General features: G+C 42.2%; 1 protein-coding gene across 4 annotated transcripts in view; it reads left to right on the top strand.

Annotated features, from left to right (window-relative positions):
- The window catches only part of srrt (serrate RNA effector molecule homolog (Arabidopsis)), a 76,172-nt gene that overhangs the window by 32,656 nt on the left and 23,040 nt on the right, over positions 1-20,476 (top strand). For all 4 annotated transcript variants that reach the window (XM_063048704.1, XM_063048703.1, XM_063048702.1 and 1 more), the window contains exons 14-17: positions 9,742-9,933; positions 14,149-14,316; positions 14,715-14,868; positions 19,976-20,169. In XM_063048704.1, the coding sequence (XP_062904774.1) occupies positions 9,742-9,933; positions 14,149-14,316; positions 14,715-14,868; positions 19,976-20,169 (708 nt within the window). The remainder of the gene's footprint in view (positions 1-9,741; positions 9,934-14,148; positions 14,317-14,714; positions 14,869-19,975; positions 20,170-20,476) is intronic.

Raw genomic sequence — 20,476 nt, 5'->3', positions numbered from 1 at the left:
TTGCCCTCCCCTTCACTGTGATCTCCAGTACTTAACCCCATCCAGGAAAGGGAATGCTCTCACTCTCCACCTCAGTCCAGTAATTCCACATTTATAGCAAGCCTCCTCCTCAAAAAAAAATTTCTGGCTTTTCTAATTTATCATCACAATGATTATTCTTTGTCGCAAGAACTTTATTAGCCTTCATATCCCCTCCTCTGAAGTGGCGATTAAAGTTCAATCAATACTCCAGATGAGACCTCTACCTCCACCCTGCGCAGCACATTCCACACACCCAGAGGGTGGTGAATCTGTGTAATTCATGTGGCTATGGAGTCCAGGTCATTGCATATATTTAAAACGGAGGTTGATAGGTTGTTTATTAGCTAGATGTCAAAAGGTTATGTGGTGAAGTCAGGAGAATGGGCTTGAGAGGGTAGAGAAATCGGCCATGATTGAACAGTCTAATTCTGCTCTTATGTCTTATGGTCTTTCTGAGGCTAGGCGAAGATTCAGCATACCTTCCCTGCTTTTATATTTATGTGTCCATTGTTAAGAAGGTGTCTGTTTGTGCTTCTTTACCATTTTCCTGACTCACCTGCCACTTTCAATTTCTTGTGGATATCTATCATCAGGGTCCTTTATACTGCCCTCTTTCACCACACTGTCCTTTACTCTATATTACTTCACTCTTCCTTTAAAAAAAATGTATTCGTCACATTTCTCTGGAATAAAGTAATCTGCCAATTCTCCCAGCCTGTTCCTGTCCTTTCGTGGTCAATCACTATTCCCTTCAGAATGCTGCCAAGTGTTGTGTTGTATAAATTATATTTAAATTGATCCCTAAGGCAGTGACTTTTCATCCTCCTAGAGTCTGGAAACTCCCCAGCCTGTTACTTTGCCAGCTTTGCATCCTCGTTATAAATGTACTTCAACTTTGCTAATGTGCCAGTTAGGGAACATTTTATCAAAGGCATTCTGGAAATCCATGTGCAGTGTATTAACTACATTACCTCACATTGACTCATTGAAGAATCTTATCAAACTAGTCAAATATGATTCAGGTTATTCTGGACTAGAGAATATGTCTTCTGAGAAAAAGTTGAGCAAGCTAAGGATTTCCTCTGGACTGAAGGAGGATGAGAGGTAATTTGATTGAGATGTACAAGATGATATGAGGCTTAGCCAGAGACTTTTTCTCAGAGCAGGGGGTATAATTTTAAAGTGATTGGGGGAAAATATGGGGGAGATTTTTGAGATACAGTACTTAAGCACATATATATAGAGCTAGGGTGCAGAGTGCTGTTGTAATTTCATGTATTGTACTGTACTGCTGCCACAAAAATAAAGCAAATTTCATGACGTGTGACTTGATTTTGATATGGGACTCTATTGTGGACTGAGAGTGGGAAGGGGGCAGGGAGAGGGGAATTATGGATGGGAAAAGGGGCAGGGAGAGGAGAGGGAGTGGGAAGCACCAGAGAGACTTTCTGTAATGATCAACAAACCAGTTGTTTGGAATCAAATGACCTTGGCTGGTGTCTTAAGCATGTCTGCGTCTGCCCAGGCACTCCTCCTCTGCCATCTGTCCCACACCCCTCCTGCAGCGCTGTACCCTTGCCTTTCACAAATTGCTTTGCTGCCACCAGATTTACAAACTTGCTCTCCCCTCCATGTTGACAAATACAGTGCCGTGCAAAAGCCTTCAGCACCCTAGCTATATAAATGTGCCTAAGACTTTTGTACAGGACTGTATGTTTTTTACATAGAGTGGTGGGTGTATGGAATGCTCTACCAGGGGTGCTGGTACAGACAGTTACATTAGGGACATCTAAGAAACTTAGGCACATTAACGATAGAAAAAATGGAGGGCTATTTAGGAGGGAGTATTAGATATGCTGTCTTGCCTTAATTCATTTCTCTTCAGGTGACTGTAAATCCTGTTCCTCATCAGTTATTAAAAGCTTTCCCACCCTAGCGGTTAAGCTGTCTGGCTGGTAATTATTAGATTTATCCTTGCTCCCATTTTTGAACAGTGGATTAACAATTGCTGTTCTTGGACAACAGCCCACGATGAGCAGATATTTGATCATCCTTGTCAATAGTGGGAGAGTCTAGGTCTGGAGGGCACTGTCTCAGAATACAATGCTGCCCCTTCAGAACAGAGATGAAGAGGTATTTCTTTAGCCAGAGGGTGGTGAATCAGTGGAGTTCATTGCCACAGATGGCTGAGGAGGTCAAGTCCTTGGGTATATTTAAAGCGGAGGTTGATGGATTCTTGATGAGCCAGGGTTTCAAAGGTTATTGGGGAGAATGCAATTGAGAGGGATAACAAATCAGCCATGATGGAACGGCAGATCAGACTTGATTGGCTGAATGGCCTAATACTGCTCCTGTGTCTTGTGTTGTAGGTCTGTTAATTCAAGCTTATTTATCACATGTACATTGAAACATGCATTTTAGGTTAACAACCAGCTGAGTTAGGGATGTGGTGGGGCAGTCCACAAGTGTTGCCATACATCTTGGCACCAACGTAGCCTGCTTGGTAGAACAACTTGGAGCAAAACAACAACAGTAAAGCAAACCCTGTTCCTGCCCCCCACCCACAAACCGCAGGACAGGACAGGCCTCCAGACTCCAATGGACTCAGCTGTTTTCCCTCTGCTCAGGGATGCTGTCCCTGGTGTCCATATTAATCCACTGACATGCATGAGCTGCTGCACAGATTGACTGACTCTCTTTTTAAATCTTTTTATTGAATTAGTACATAAAAGGTAAAACATATAGCAACCAATACATTGTTAAGATATAAATATACAAGTAATATTAATACCAAAAAAATGCAAAAAGTATAAGTTAGTTATAAAATAACAAGGTAATATAATTGTATACTAATTTTCCATATATATCGATAAACAAGAAAAAAAAACAAAAAAAAACCTACCGTGCAACTAACTTACGAAGAAAGCAATGTGCTAACTAGATGAATAGTAGACTTGAACAGATTAAACAATCACGTCCTCAAACCCGACCTCTGCTAATAGCAGATAAAATCCACGAAAGGAGTGTATGTATGATCAGAGAGGAAAAAAAAGTTACATTAAATGAAGATATTGAATAAAAGATCTCCAGGTGTGTTCAAATTTAACTGAAGTATCATAAAGATTACTTCTGATTTTTTCCAAATTTAGACACAGTATCGTCTGTGAGAACCAAAAAAACGTAGTTGGGGCACTAATCTCCTTCCAATGTTGTAGAATACATCCTTTCACCCTTAAAGTAAGAAATGCAATCATTCTACGCACTGAGGAGGATAAATTACTAGAAGTTTTAGGTAATCCAAAGATAGCAGTAATAGGATTGGGGGAAATATCACTATTAAAAATCTTTGAGATAGTATTAAAAGTATCTTTCCAAAAAGTTTCCAGAGTAGGACAAGACCAAAACATGTAGGTCAAGGAAGCTATCTCCCCATGACATCTATCACAAAGAGGGTTAATTTGAGAATAAAAATGAGCTAATTTATCCTTAGACCTATGTGCTCTATGGACAACTTTAAATTGAATTAAGGAATGTTTGGAACAGATAGAGGAAGTATTAACTAGTTGTAAAATGTGAGCCCAGTCATCCGCCGGGATAATAAGGCCCAATTCCTTTTCCCAGTCAGTCTTAATCTTATCGAATGGAGCTTTCCTAAGTTTCATGATAGTATTATAAATAGTAGCCGTTACACCTTTCTGACACGGGTTGAGGTTAATGATAGCGTCTAAAATGTTTTTGGGGTTAACGCTGGAAAGGAAGAAAGTATAGTATTTAGGAAATTTCTAACTTGCAAATATCTAAAAAAAAATGTGTTCTTGGTAAATTGTATTCGTTAGATAACTGTTCAAAAGACATAAGGGAGCCATCGAAAAATAAGTCCAAAAACCGTGATATACCATTAGTCTTCCAAATTTGAAAGACACGATCCGTAGAGGAGGGAAGAAACAATATATTGCCAATAATAGGAATCGCTAACACAAATTGATTAAGATCAGAAAATTTTTCAGAATTGAAACCAAATACGTAAGGAATGTTTAACTATCGGGTTGCAAACCTGATTATAGCGTTTCAAATCGGAAGGAAGAGAAGATCCTAATATAGAGCCAAGTGCATGGCCTTGAACAGAATATAATTCCAATACTACCCATTTAGGAATGGATATTATTTCTTGGTCAAGTAACCAAAATTTCATATGTCAAATATTAATTGCCTAATAATAAAATCTAAAGTTAGGTACTGCCAAGCGTCCCTCTCTCTTAGCTTTCTGTAGGTGTATTCTACCCAATCGTGGGTTTTTATTTTGCCAAATAAATGAAGAGATTTTAGAGTCTACTTTATCAAAAAAGGATTTTGGAACAAAAATCGGTAATGCCTGAAATATATATCAAAATTTTGGCAGAATAAACATCTTAACAGCATTAATACGACCAGTCAAAGTTAAATAAAGTGGAGACCATTTAAAGAAAAGTTGTGTAATGTGGTCATTTAAGGGTAAGTAATTAGTCTTAAATAAATCCTTATGTTTACAGGTAATTTTAATCCCAAGATATGAAAAATGATTATTAACCAATCTAAACGGCAGATTCTGATATAAGGGAACTTGCTTATTAATAGGGAAAAGTTCACTCTTATTAAGATTTAGTTTGTATCCTGAAGAAATTGTGCAAATAAATCTAAAGCTGCTGGAATAGATTTTTGGGGATTGGAAATATATAAAAGTAAGTCATCAGCTTAAAATGATACTTTATGAGACTTTAACCCACGAGTTATACCAATAATATTAGGAGATTCTCAAATAGCAATTGCAAGTGGTTCTAATGCTATATCAAATAATAAAGGGCTAAGAGGACAACCTTGAAAAAGAGGAAAAACAGGTGAATTTAGGGTGTTAGTACGAACTGAGGCCGTAGCAGAATGGTATAACAATTTGATCCAGGATATAAATTTCGGGCTGAAGTTAAACATTTCAAGCACCTTAAATAAGTAAGGCCATTCGACCCTGTCAAAAGCTTTTTCAGCGTCTAGGGAAATGACGCATTCCGGATCGTTTTGTGACGGGGTATAGACAATATTTAAAAATGTACGAATATTATAAAAAGTGTAGCAATTCTTAATAAAACCCATTTGGTCTTCCGAAATAATATAAGGAAGTGCTTTTTCTAGTCTATTTGCTAATAATTTAGAAAAAATCTTAGAGTCAACATTTAATAAGGATATTGGTCTATAAGATGCATATTGAGCAGGGTCTTTATCCTTCTTTAATATTAAAGAGATCGATGCTCTATAAAAGAATTCTGGTAGTTTACCAAGTTTTAATGAGGCCTCCAGGACTGACTCTCTGTAACAGAGCTCACTGCTGAATGAATGTCTGTTTTCTGTCGATCAGAGCAGAATAATGCATACCAAAGACCTGAGCTATCTGGAATGTGGTGTCAACTGTAGTGGCCCCTGTGTCAGTTACCAGACATCATTGGGTGTCCAGTGTTAAACAAGTAGAGTGACCATGAGTAGACATTCTTTTGACCTACAGTGGCATGCAAAAGTTTGGGCACCCCTGGTCAAAATTTCTGTTACTGTGAATAGTTAAGTGAGTAGAAGATGAACTGATCTCCAAAAATCATAAAGTTAAAGATGAAACATTCTTTTAAACATTTTAAACAAGATTAGTGTATTATTTTTGTACAATTTTAGAGTGGGGGCAAAAAGGGAAAGGAGCACTATGCAAAAGTTTGGGTACCTCAAGAGATTTGAGCTCTCAGATAACTTTTACCAAGGTCTCAGACCTTAATTAACTTATTAGGGTTGTTCACAGTCATAGTTAGGAAAGGCCAGGTGATGCAAATTTCAAAGCTTATAAATACCCTGACTCTTCAAAACTTGTCCCAACAATCAGCAGCCATGAGCTCATCTAAGCAGCTGCCTAGCACTCTGAAAATTAAAATAAATGATGCCCACAAAGCAGGAGAAGGCTATAAGAAGATAGCAAAGCCTTTTCAAGTAGCCGTGTCCTCAGTTCGTAATGTAATTAAAGAAATGGCAGTTAACGGGAGTGGTGGAGGTCAATTGAGGTCTGGAAGACCAAGAAAACTTTCCGAGAGAACTACTAGTAGGATTGCTAGAAAGGCAAATCAAAACCCCCGTTTGACTGCAAAAGACCTTCAGGAAGATTTAGCAGACTCTGCAGTGGTGATGCACTGTTCTACTGTGCAGTGACACCTGCACAAATATGACCTTCATGGAAGAGTCATCAGAAGAAAACCCTTCCTGCGTCCTCACCACAAAATTCAGCGTCAAAGGTTTGCAAAGGAACATCTAAACAAGTCTGATGCATTTTGGAAACAAGTCCTGTGGACTGATGAAGTTAAAATAGAACTTCCTGGCCGCAATGAGCAAAGGCATGTTTGGAGAAAAAAGGGTGCAGAATTTCATGAAAGGAACACCTCTCCAACTGAGGGTGGATTGATCATACTTTGGGCTTGTGTTGCAGCCAGTGGCATGGGGAACATTTCACTGGTAGAGGGAAGAATGAATTCAATTAAATACCAGCAAATTCTGGAAGCAAACATCACACCGTCTGTAAAAAAAAAGCTGAAGATGAAAAGAGGACGGCTTCTACAACAGGATAATGATCCTAAACACACCTCAAAATCCATAATGGACTACCTCAAGAGGCGCAAGCTGAAGGTTTTGCCATGGCCCTCACGATCCCCCGATCTAAACATCATCGAAAATATGTGGATAGACCTCAAATGAGCAGTGCATGCGTGACGGCCCAAGAATCTCACAGAACGAGAAGCCTTTTGCGAAAATCCCGACAAACAGGAATTGAAAGACTCTTCTTAGCTGGCTACAGAAAGCGTTTACAAGCTGTGATACTTGCCAAGGGAGTGTTACTAAGTATTGACCATGCAGGGTGCCCAGACTTTTGCTTTGGGCCCTTTTCCTTTTTTGTTATTTTGAAACTGTAAAAAGATGGAAATAAAAAAGTAATCTTACTTAAAATATTAAAGAAATGTGTCTCTTTAACTTTATGCCTTCTGGAAATCAGGTCATCTTTTACTCGCTTAGCTGTTGTGACGACAAACCAAGTTATCAGACGATTGATGCTAATGAGAGAGATAAGGGAGTCAAATGGAGAAACATTCAAAATGTTAATGAGAGAGGAGAGAGAGAGATAACGGAAAAGAAACACAATTCAGAATACTGACAGACCGGTTGCTTTGAACCTGAACTGTTTGAAGTTTGACGGACAGGCGATACCCCAGCAGGAGGATAAAAAGAACAGGTTCGCTAAGGCACGACACCACAAGATAATGAGACCCTGGAAGAGTGGTGTGCCCTCACAAGTTGGTGAGAGTTTGGAGGTCCGGTTCGCGGGAACCGACCATAGACTCACAGGGTGAAAAGGTACGATCGGCGGGAACCTGGTGTGTGTGTCGGCCCTTGCCTGGGTGCCGGGTTCACTGCAGAAGAACGGTCGTATCCGGAACAGAGGGGTCACAGTCGGTGACCACAGTGGGATAGAAGACATAAAAGGGTTGCCCGAAAGCCAACCGCGGAGAACATCAAAGGTCTGCTTGAATCAAATTTGCATATCTCCCTCTCCCTCTCCCTCTCCCCCTCCCCCCCCACGGCACAACAGCGATTACTGTGAACTGAACTCTGCGTCACTTGAGACTGATCATTTTACCCCTAGACTGCGATAGAGCTTGGTTGATTCCTATTACCCTAGTTCTGTGTACATGTGTGTTTTATCATTGCTAACCTGTTGCATTTATATCCTTACGATTAGAGTACTGTGTTACTTATTTCTTTAATAAAACTTTATTAGTTTCTAGTAAACCAGACTCCAACTAGTGGTCCATTTCTGCTGGTTTGGCAACCCAGTTACAGCGTACGTAACACTATTCACAGTAACAGAAATTTTAACTGGGGTGCCCAAGTTTTTGCATGCCACTGTTTGCTTCCAAGTCTTGGCTCCTACAGAGGTTAATCAGAATCAAGTTTATTGTCACTGACATATTGTGAAATTTATTGTCTTGTGGCAGCAGTACAGTGCAATACATAAAATATGCTATAAATTAAAATTGCAAAACAGAGCAAAAATAGTGAGGTAGTGTTCATCAACTGCTCAGAAACTGATGGTGGAGGGGAAGAAGCTGTTCCTAAAATGTTGAGTGTGTGTCTCCAGGCTCCTGAACCACCATCTTGATGTTAGCGGAGAGAAGAGGGCATGTCTTGAATGGTGAGGGTCCTTCATGATGGATGCAGCCGCCTTGAGTCATTGCCTTTTGAAGATGTTCTCAATGATGGAGCTGTGAGTTTACAGCCCTCTGCAGCCTTTTCCGATCCTGTGGAGTGGAGTCTTCATCCCAAATGGTGATGCAGTCAGTTAGAATGCTCTCCACGGTACATCTGTAGAGATTTACTAGAGTCTTTGGTGACATACTAAATCTTCTCAAACTCCTAGTAATGGAAAGAGCAGGAATATTTAAGGCAGATTGCAGTATTGTAGGGTGATTTGGTTCATTCTGCCTGGGCTGGGTTTTCCATTTCAGTTCCTCCCTGATATTCCTTCCCTGCGTCCTCACAATGTTTCCTTCCCATATTTGGAAAATGGAAAGCTTTTGTCCCCAGGGAGGGAATTCTTGTTCACCTGAGTTGGTTGAACAATGCAGACACTAAAGGTAAACTTGCAGGCTGAGTCAGTAGTAAGGAAGGTAAATAGAATGTTACCATTCATTTCAAGAGCACTGGAACATAAAAGCAAGGATGTATTGCTGAGGATTTGTAAGGTATTGGTCAGAATGCATATAGAGTATTGTGTGCCAATTTGGGCCTCATAAATAAGTAGGTGCTGGCATTGAAGGGGGTCCAGAGGAGGTTCACAAGAATGATTCCAGGAATGAAAGATTAATGTATGAGGAACGTCTGATGGCTCAGGGCCTGGACTTTTTACTCTCCTCCCATCCGTTAGGCGCTATAGGAGCCTCAGCTCCCGCACCAGCAGGCACAGGAAGAGCTTCTTCCCTGAGGCTGTGATCCTGCTGAACCTCACATCACAGTGCTAAGCAGTATTGCACCCATATTGTACTGTCTCAGTACTTTTATATTTATGTGCTGTAGCACTTACTTTTTATTCACAGTTATTTTGTAAATAACATTATTCTTTGCATTTCTGGTCAGATACTAACTGCATTTCATTGGCTTTGTATCTGTACTTGGCACAATGACAATAAAGTTGAATCTAATCTAATCTAATCTACTCACTGAAGTTTAGAAGAATGAGGGAAGATTTCATAGAAAATTACCGGGTATTGAAAGGCTTAGATAGAATGGGGGTGGAGAGGATGTTTCCAATAGTGGGAGAGTCTAAAACCAGATTATGTTGAATATGTATAATTCATTGTTACAGGTGGCTGTTGAGGCCAAGTAACTGGGTATATTTAAAGCAGAGATTGATGGGTTCTTGATTATTCAAAGGCAGAACAATAGGGTTGAGAGGGATAATAAATCGAACATGATGGAATGGTAGACCAGACTCAATGGGTCAAATGGCCTAATTCTGCTGCATTGTCTGATGGTCAGGTCTGTTTAAGGGGAACGCTGCAGACATACACTAGAGGTGCAGTGGTGTGGAAATGAAGAGGGGTATTGGCCTGGTCTGGAACACAGGCAACATGTCTCTGCCGTCTCAGCAATGTATTACTTCCTCCACAGCTACGAGACTGCGAGTTGAGTCCAGTGGTGAACCGAGACCTGGCTAGACGTGTCCGCAGCATCAATGGCATCACGCAACACAAGCAGATTGTACGCAATGACATCAAGTTGGCTGCTAAACTCATCCACTCGCTGGATGACCGCTCGCAGCTCTGGTCATCAGAAACTGTGAACGAGGATGGGAGAGTTGAGGTCAGTAACATTTGAAGGTGAAAGGTCAGTGATCCCAACCATTTTTTTTCCCTTCTTTAGATAGTAGGGCCATAATTGTGATCCTCTGATCTGCAAAATCTGCAGAGCCCTGGAAAATGATGACAAGAGCGTAATCTGTCTGTACCCCCTCCTTTCGTAACTCTGGGATGTAGGTTATCAGATCCTGACCATCACCTCTCACACCAATTTTTCTAACATTTTTTTGGCTAATACTTACTTCAGTTCCTCATTCTCACTAGATCCTTGATTGTCTGATAAAACTGGTAGGTTTTAGAACATAAAATATGTAGAACATAGAGCACAATCAAGATCTGGTTACGAATTCGGAATTAGTAATGAACATAACATTGCAATACAGTATAGGCCTGTCGGCCCACAATGCTGTACCAACCTTTTAACCTACTCCAACATCAATCTACCCCTTCCCTTCCACATAGCCCTCCAGATTTCTATCATTAATGTGCATATCTAGGAGTCTCTTAAATGCCCCTAATGTATCTGTCTTTACCATCACTCCTGGCAACGTGTAATGAACAGTCCCGGTGAAGGTTCTCAATCTGGAGTTGTCCATTTATTCCCCTCCATCAGTGCTACCTGACATGCTGAGTTCCTTCAGCATTTTCTGTTTGTTGAACAGTATGCAAGCCAAGCTTTACACTGTACCCTTGCACGTTTTTTTTAGTCTGTTCAATATACGTAATTGATTTACTTGTTTATTATTTTTATTTTATTTTATTTTATTTTTCTTTCTGCTAGATTATGTATTACATTGACCCGCTGCTGCTAAGTTAACAAGGTTCACACCACATGCCGCTGATAATAAACATGACTCTGATTCAATATGTGTGACAATAATAGAACATAGAACGCTGCAGCACAATACAGGCCCATGATGTTGTGCTGACCTTTTAACCTACCCCAAGATCAATTTAAGCCAGCTGGTGGCATAGTGGCATCAGCGCTGGACTTCGAAGCGTAGGCTTCCGAGTTCGAATCCAGCAGGCTCCTTTGCACGCTTTCCATCTGTGCTGGGTTGAGCATCGAACTAGCAACTCGGCCTCGTAAAAATAAGAAATCCTGTTAAAAACGCCGTCATGATGATGTCCCGATGACTTCACTCAGAGTTAAGGTCTTTCTTCTTCAAGATCAACCTAACCCTTCCCTCCCACATAACCTTCCATTTTTCTTTTAACCACATATCTCTAATGTATGTGCCCTTGCCACCACCCCTGGCAGGGTGTTTCACACACCCACTTACTCTCCATATAAAAAAAATTCTTACTTCTGACAAAGAAAGTTTCAATGATAGATAAGCAGGTAATCGCTCATTACTTCTGCCATTTCTTTATTCCCCATGTATAAGTTTTCCTATCTCTACCTGTGAGTGATTCACATTCAACCTCACTGGTTCTTTCTTCTCTGAGTACGTATAAACACTTATGTGACCTCCCCCCTACCCCCCTCCATTCTCCCTTCTGTCCAACCCAACCTCCCTCACCCCCCACACTCTCCCACCTGCACCTTTTGCATTCCCCTTTCTGACCTCATCCACCCCCAGTCGACTTCATCCCTCATTGTGCCTACCCTCACCATCTTGTGCTATTACCCCAATCATCGTTCTCTCCCACCACCCCCTTTCCTATAATAGGATCTATTGTGCTTCCCACTGTGCCTGGCTCAGTGTTGTATCATACTGTAAAGGATGAAGCCTTCTTGTTGGGGAGGCACTCTATAAATGTTTACATCAACTAGAGGTTCTGGGTAATAAATTGAGAAGTGGTTGTTATCCTGCTGTTATCAGAACATCTGTCTAAAACATCATTTGCTGTTGAGAGGCTTTTGTTTTCTGTATGTTAACTAACATTTTCCTTCGTCTTTCATTAACTCTAGAACTTCAATCACTTGAGGTTTCTATCTCTTTACCTTTCTCTGTCATAATCTGATTGACTAAGGCAATTTGCTAGATTAGCACAAGAGGTTCTGCAGATACTGGAAATCCAGAGCAACACTCAGATCAGACAGGAGAAAAATAAATGGTTGACATTTTGGGCAGAGTCCCTTCATCAGGAGTGGAAAGTAAGGGAGATGATGGCGCCTCTCTCAGGTTGGAGGAGCAACACCTCATATTACTTCTGGGCAGCCTCCTATCTGATGACATGAACATGGATTTCTCTAACTTCGGGTAATCTCTCCCCACTGTTCCCTCTTTGGCCATCCCCATTCTGGCTCCCTGCTTACCCTGTTTCATCTCTCATGTGTCCATTGCCTCCCTCTGGTGCTCTTCCTCCTCTTTCTCCCATGGACCACTGTCCTTTCCTATCAGCTTCCTTCTTCTTCAGCCCTTTACCTCTTCCACTTATTGCGCCCCCCCGCCCCGCTTCTCACTTCATTCATCCTCTCCCACTCACTCACTTGGTCTTACCTAACACCTGAAAGCTTGTACTCCTCCTCCCTCATCCCAGATAGTGCTTTACAGCACCAGCGACCTGGGTTCATTTCCCCCCTGCTGCCTGTAAAGAGGTTGAATCTTTCTCCCGTGACCATATGGGTTTCCTCTGAGGGCTCTGGTTTCCTCCCACAGTCCAATGATGTACCGGTTGATAGGTTAATTGATCGCTGTAAATTGTCCGTGTTAGACTATGATTAAACCGGGGAATTGCTGGGTGGTGCGGCTCAAAGGATTGCAGTATCTATTCTGCACTGTATCACAACAAATAAAAACCTCCTTATTCTACCCCCTTCCTTTCCAGTTTGGCCAAAATGTCAGCTGTTTATTCTACTCCATTAGTGTTGGCTGACCTGCTGAGTTCCTCCAGCATTTTGTTTGTGTTACTGTATTAATCCATGAAAGCAGGAAGGTTGAATCATTTGCAGTATGACTTTTGGTTAGCTGCGTTCTAATCAGTGCGAGTGCAAACAAAATTTTGCCACAGCTCGTCATTTGACTCACTTAACTTATTAACAACTGAGCTTGTTATTTAGGTGCGCAAACACAAGGAAATCTACAGATGCTGGAAATTCAAGCAACACACATCAAAGTTGCTGGTGAACGCAGCAGGCCAGGCAGCATCTCTAGAAAGAGGTACAGTCGACGTTTTGGGCCGAGACCCTTCGTCAGGACTAACTGAAGGAAGAGATAGTAAGAGATTTGAGGAAGGGTCTCAGCCGAAACATCGACTGTACCTCTTCCTAGAGATGCTGCCTGGCCTGCTGCATTCACCAGCAACTTCTAAGTGTGTTGCTTGTTATTTAGGTGGAAGTTCGATGATTTGAATGATACTTGTGTGTTAACAGCACCTTTTTGGGAACTGATTCCACAACCTACACGCTCACTTTCAAGGACTGTACAGTTCATGTTCTCAGTATTGTTTATTTTTATTTACACAGTGTGGCTTCTCTATATATGTATAGTTTTTCACAAATGTTATTGTATTTATTTTCTTGTAAATGCCTGCAAGAAAATAACTCTCAGGTGACGTAGGCATTCTTTGATAATACATTTATTTTGAATTTTGAATTTCCTGAAGCCCAGTTGCTAGGCATTTAATTTGAGACACTGCAACTTTCAAGGCAGATACAGCAGTAGTCAGCAAGCTCCCTGTTAAACCTCCTCATGCCCAGCCAGTTTCCTGTGATTCTTTTTTCCCATTAATCTACACAGAGGGGTAATCTACAGTAGCCTGATAACCTACTTACAAAAGAAAACCACTTCAGCTGGGTGAGTCAGAATCAGGTTTATTATTGCTGACTTACGTCGTGAAATTTATTGCTTTGTGGCAGCAATACATAAAAATTACCATAAATTATAGTAAGTATATATAAAAGATAAATCATGAAAGAAGAGTAAAATAGTGAGGTAGTCTTCTGGTGTTCATGGATCATTCAGAAATCTGAGGACGGGGAAGAAGAAACTGTCCTAAAACATTGCATCATCGGAGAATTTATGGATGGCGTTTGACCCGAGGTGAAGAATCTGCACCAATCAAGATAAACCCCAGCCCCCCGACGCTGTGAAGCACCAAATCTAACACCTGTCCCACCTTTGAACTACAACAATGACTGTTATAGTAATGTTTGACTGTTTAACATGAGGTTAGCAGCAAAGGAGCTGGGAAATGTCTGTTCAACAGATTTGACTGTCAATATCACTCATCATCTGCTCTCATTTACAGTGGTTTGTGTTTTATTCTGCAGAGCCTGTCTTCCCAGAACCCCATCCTAAAAAACATCACAGATTACCTGATAGAGGAGGTGAGTGCAGAGGAAGAAGAGTTACTGGGAAATCCCACTGACACAACTGACGATGGACCAAAGGAGGGAAATCCAGAGGTCAACATTGAGAGAGACGAGAAGCTGATTAAGGTGCGGAGTACGTTTGTGTGTGAAATTAGACTGAAAATAATGCGAAGTGTCCGGGAAATTCACAGCCCAGCAGTATTTGAATTGAGAGCAGGTCACACTGGGAGGGGTGATACTCAGAGGGGGCCACACTGAGGGGTGGGGGTGCTGTACTGGGGGACAGTCACAATTGGGGTGGGGGCCATGATACGCAGGGAGCACTGCACCTGGATGTGAAGGTAAATAGAAGCCCTGTTTTCCCCTCGGGTAGATGTACATACTGCAGAATATTACTTTGAAGAAGAGAGGCAATTTCTCTATGGTATCTGAGCTAATGTTTATCCCTCAGCCAGTATCATTGTGTGTTATGGTCTTAACTAACAGAGCCTGCATTAATCTTTGTAATGATGCTTGCTTTGCAGGTTCTAGACAAGCTGCTGCTCTACCTGCGCATCGTGCATTCCATCGATTACTACAACACCTGTGAATATCCAAATGAAGATGAAATGCCCAATCGGTGTGGGATTGTACACGTGCGCGGACCTCTGCCCCTTAACCGAGTCTCGCAGCATGAAGGTAGCATTGAGGCCGAGTGCTCTACTGATTTGGGGAGTGGTTGTGGTGGGAAAGGTGAATAAACAGTGCGGCTTCCCACTGCTGGTCACCAGCCTGTGGGCATCAGGTGGGACACTGCACCGAGAGTGATGGTGCCTGTGGGAACGGTAACACACTGTTATCAGTACCTTCAGCTGTATTGCCGCCAGATTATCATAGAACACACAATATACAACCTCATTCTCCACTTGATACCCTTACTAATCAAGAACCTATCCACTTCCACTTTAAATACAACCAATAACTTGGCCTTCACAGTCGTCTGACAATGAATTCGACAGATTCACCATCCTCTGGCTAAGGAAATTCCTCCTCATTTTTGTTCTAAAGGGACTTGCTTCTATTCTGACACTGTGCTCTCTGATCCTTTTCTCCCCCATTATAGGAAACACCCTCTCCACATACATACTTCAGTCATCTATGTGCCTATCTACCTGCTTGCTTACTGCCCGTTTCACCGCTTCCATTTAGGGCAGCAATGAAGGTCCTCCTCTCTGGTGGTGTTCAAGGCTTCCTTCATCGTATCAGTAGCTTCCTCTCAGTTTTCACTACTGCCAATCATGCAAGTCCCGGGTGGAACCAAACCTCACAGCTCTGACTCCAGGCAACATAGCTGTCTACGTCATTGAAGCATGCAAGCCTCCAAACCACGACAAGGTTGTGGTTCTCTTGGAAGATGTGCCTATCTAAGAGTTTCTTAAATGCCTGTAATGTATTTGCCTGTACCACCATTTCTGGCAGCGCGTTCCATGCACCCACCACTCTAAAAAGAGACTACCTTTGACATCCAACCCTATGCTTTCCTCCAAACACTTTAAAATGAAGCTTCCTTCATATTAACTCTGGGGGGAAAAAAGCAAATTAGGGATGTTTAAGAAGCTCTTAGATAAGCATATGAATGACAGAAAAATGGAGGGCTATGTTCGAGAGAAGGGTTAGATTGATCCTGGAGTCAGTTAAAACCTCGACACTCCATCATGGGGTGAGGGGTCTGTACTGTGCTTTAACGTTATATGTAATACAGGTGTCCCCCGCTTTACGCCACTTCGCTTTTACGAAAGACCTACATTAGTACCTGTTTTCGCTAACCGAAAGAAATCCAAAGAGGATTTTCGCTTTTACAAAAGAAGGCGCCCGGTTTAAGCTTGTGTTTACCCCAAGAAAAAATATCTTGACTGTGAAGCCTTGCACGGGCAGATGTGTGCACATGCGTGTACGTGCCGTTTTTTTTGGGTTTTATGTCCTGAAAGGAGAATATAGGGAGCTAGGAAGGGAGTTGAGAAAAAGGACCGCAAAGGTAGTAATCTGGGGATTACTGCCTGTGCCACGCGACAGTGAGAGTAGGAATGCGATGAGGTGGAGGATAAATGCGTGGCTGAGGGATTGGAGCAGGGGGCAGGGATTCAAGTTTTTGGATCATTGGGACCTCTTTTGGCGCAGGCGTGACCTGTACAAAAAGGACGGGTTACACTTGAATCCTAGGGGGACCAATATCCTGGCAGGGAGATTAGCGGGGGCTACTGAGGTGACTTTAAACTAGAATGGTTGGGGGGTGGGAATCAAATTAAAGAGGCTGGGCGTGAGGAGGTTAGCTCACAACAGGGGGATGGGAACCAGTGCAGAGAGACAGAGGGGTGTAAAGTGAGGGTAGAAGCAAAAAGTACTAAGGAGAAAAGTAAAAGTGGCAGGCCAACAAATCCAGGGCAAGCATTAAAAAGGGCCACTTTTCAACATAATTGTATAAGGGCTAAGAGAGTTGTAAAAGAGCGCCTGAAGGCTTTGTGTGTCAATGCAAGGAGCATTCGTAATAAGGTGGATGAATTGAAAGTGCAGATTGTTATTAATGATTATGATATAGTTGGGATCACAGAGACATGGCTCCAGGGTGACCAAGGATGGGAGCTCAACGTTCAGGGATATTCAATATTCAGGAGGGACAGACATGAAGGAAGGGGAGGTGGGGTGGCGTTGCTGGTTAAAGAAGAGATTAACGCAATAGAAAGGAAGGACATAAGCCGGGAAGATGTGGAATCGATATGGGTAGAGCTGCGTAACACTAAGGGGCAGAAGACGCTGGTGGGAGTTGTGTACAGGCCACCTAACAGTAGTAGTGAGGTCAGAGATGGTATTAAACAGGAAATTAGAAATGTGTGCAATAAAGGAACAGCAGTTATAATGGGTGACTTCAATCTACATGTAGATTGGGTGAACCAAATTGGTAAAGGTGCTGAGGAAGAGGATTTCTTGGAATGTATGCGGGATGGTTTTTTGAACCAACATGTCGAGGAACCAACTAGAGAGCAGGCTATTCTGGACTGGGTTTTGAACAATGAGGAAGGGTTAATTAGCAATCTTGTTGTGAGAGGCCCCTTGGGTAAGAGTGACCATAATATGGTGGAATTCTTCATTAAGATGGAGAGTGACATAGTTAATTCAGAAACAAAGGTTCTGAACTTAAAGAGGGGTAACTTTGAAGGTATGAGACGTGAATTAGCTAAGATAGACTGGCAAATAACACTTAAAGGATTGACGGTGGATATGCAATGGCAAGCATTTAAAGGTTGCATGGATGAACTACAACAATTGTTCATCCCAGTTTGGCAAAAGAATAAATCAAGGAAGGTAGTGCACCCGTGGCTGACAAGGGAAATTAGGGATAGTATCAATTCCAAAGAAGAAGCATACAAATTAGCCAGAGAAAGTGGCTCACCTGAGGACTGGGAGAAATTCAGAGTTCAGCAGAAGAGGACAAAGGGCTTAATTAGGAAGGGGAAAAAAGATTATGAGAGAAAACTGGCAGGAAACATAAAAACAGATTGTAAAAGCTTTTATAGATATGTAAAAAGGAAAAGACTGGTGAAGACAAATGTAGGTCCCTTGCAGACAGAAACAGGTGAATTGATTATGGGGAGCAAGGACATGGCAGACCAATTGAATAATTACTTTGGTTCTGTCTTCACTAAGGAGGACATAAATAATCTTCCAGAAATAGTAGGGGACAGAGGGTCCAGTGAGATGGAGGAACTGAGCGAAATACATGTTAGTAGGGAAGTGGTGTTAGGTAAATTGAAGGGATTGAAGGTAGATAAATCCCCAGGGCCAGATGGTCTGCATCCTAGAGTGCTTAAGGAAGTAGCCCAAGAAATAGTGGATGCATTAGTGATAATTTTTCAAAACTCGTTAGATTCTGGACTAGTTCCTGAGGATTGGAGGGTGGCTAATGTAACTCCACTTTTTAAAAAAGGGAGAGAGAAACCGGGGAATTATAGACCGGTTAGCCTAACGTCGGTGGTGGGGAAACTGCTGGAATCAGTTATCAAGGATGTGATAACAGCACATTTGGAAAGCGGTGAAATGATCGGACAAAGTCAGCATGGATTTGTGAAAGGAAAATCATGTCTGATGAATCTCATTGAATTTTTTGAGGATGTAACTAGTAGAGTGGATAGGGGAGAACCAGTGGATGTGGTATATTTGGATTTTCAAAAGGCTTTTGACAAGGTCCCACACAGGAGATTAGTGTGCAAACTTAAAGCACACGGTATTAAGGGTAAGGTATTAGTGTGGGTGGAGAATTGGTTAGCAGACAGGAAGCAAAGAGTGGGAATAAACGGGACCTTTTCAGAATGGCAGGCGGTGATTAGTGGGGTACCGCAAGGCTCAGTGCTGGGACCCCAGTTGTTTACAATATATATTAATGACTTGGATGAGGGAATTAAATGCAGCATCTCCAAGTTTGCAGATGACACGAAGCTGGGTGGCAGTGTTAGCTGTGAGGAGGATGCTGAGAGGATGCAGGGTGACTTGGATAGGTTGAGTGAGTGGGCAAATTCATGGCAGATGCAATTTAATGTGGATAAATGTGAAGTTATCCACTTTGGTGGCAAAAACAGGAAAACAGATTATTATCTGAATGGTGGCCGATTAGGAAAAGGGGAGGTGCAACGAGACCTGGGTGTCATTATACACCAGTCATTGAAAGTGGGCATGCAGGTACAGCAGGTGGTGAAAAAGGCGAATGGTATGCTGGCATTTATAGCGAGAGGATTTGAGTACAGGAGCAGGGAGGTACTACTGCAGTTGTACAAGGCCTTGGTGAGACCACACCTGGAGTATTGTGTGCGGTTTTGGTCCCCTAATCTGAGGAAAGACATCTTTGCCATAGAGGGAGTACAAAGAAGGTTCACCAGATTGATTCCTGGAATGGCAGGACTTTCATATGAAGAAAGACTGGATGAACTGGGCTTGTACTCGTTGGAATTTAGAAGATTGAGGGGGGATCTGATTGAAACATATAAGATCCTAAAGGGATTGGACAGGCTAGATGCAGGAAGATTGTTCCCGACGTTGGGGAAGTCCAGAACAAGGGGTCACAGTTTGAAGATAGAGGTGAAGCCTTTTAGGACCGAGATTAGGAAAAACTTCTTCACACAGAGAGTGGTGAATCTGTGGAATTCTCTGCCACAGGAAACAGTTGAGGCCAGTTCATTGGCTATATTTAAGAGGGAGTTAGATATGGCCCTTGTGGCTACGGGGGTCAGGGGGTATGGAGGGAAGGCTGGGGCGGGGTTCTGAGTTGGATGATCAGCCATGATCATAATAAATGGCGGTGCAGGCTCGAAGGGCCGAATGGCCTACTTCTGCACCTATTTTCTATGTTTCTATGTTTCTATTTGGAATAATTTGGTAGGTTATTTTTTGGGCCTGGGAACACTCAAAAATTGTTCCCGTGTTAATTAATGGTAATGGTAATTGCTTCTTCGCTTTACGCCATTTTGGCTTACGAAAAGTTTCATAGGAACGCTCTACTTTCGGATAGTGGGGGAGACCTGTAAATAATGTTAGAAATGGAATTCCTATCCCTGGTCATTGTATCTACATTTGCTGGTGGTTTAACTGGAACTTCAGTGCAATGGCAGTGAAATAATTTGAAAATACCAGACATTATTCTTGTTTGTTGATAACTTTGCAGATTTTCCTCCTGGTTGCTTGAGTGGAAAATATGCCAAGTTGTACTCTTTATTGCCATGGGGGATCCATTATTAACTTGCCTTGTGCTTCTGTTTAGTGGTGGAGTGGCAGAAGATGTTTGAGGAGAAATTGACGCCTCTGTTTAGTGTGAGGGAAAGTCTTTCCGAGGAAGAAGCAGCGAAGATGGGCAAGAAAGATCCTGAGCAGGAAGTGGAGAAGTTTATCGTTGCTAATACACAGGAACTTGCCAAGGACAAATGGCTGTGTCCTCTGAGTGGAAAGAAGTTCAAGGTAAAGACGATCCCTGAGTGTTCTTTTGGCCTGTATAACTCCATCTCCCTCTGTCGTTTATTCCCATTCCATTTGCAACTAATTGTCTGAGTCCTCGATGCTTGTTTGTTGGCTTCACACCCTGGAGTCTTGGCTTCCTTTGCAGCTTTAGTTATTGAGGAGCCTTGCAGGGGGCATTACCTGAGCAACTGTTTGATTCTGCATCTGGCGTCCTGACAGAACCTGTCATATCCATAGCACAGCTGGTGACTGTGTTGCAGCAGAGGAATCTCGATTAACAGCCGTGGAGGTCATGGGATGAATTGTC

Source organism: Mobula hypostoma, chromosome 5 (assembly GCF_963921235.1).
Source record: "Mobula hypostoma chromosome 5, sMobHyp1.1, whole genome shotgun sequence".
In the NCBI taxonomy this organism is placed as follows: Eukaryota; Metazoa; Chordata; class Chondrichthyes; order Myliobatiformes; family Myliobatidae; genus Mobula; species Mobula hypostoma.
This window is presented reverse-complemented; position numbering and strand designations above follow the sequence as displayed.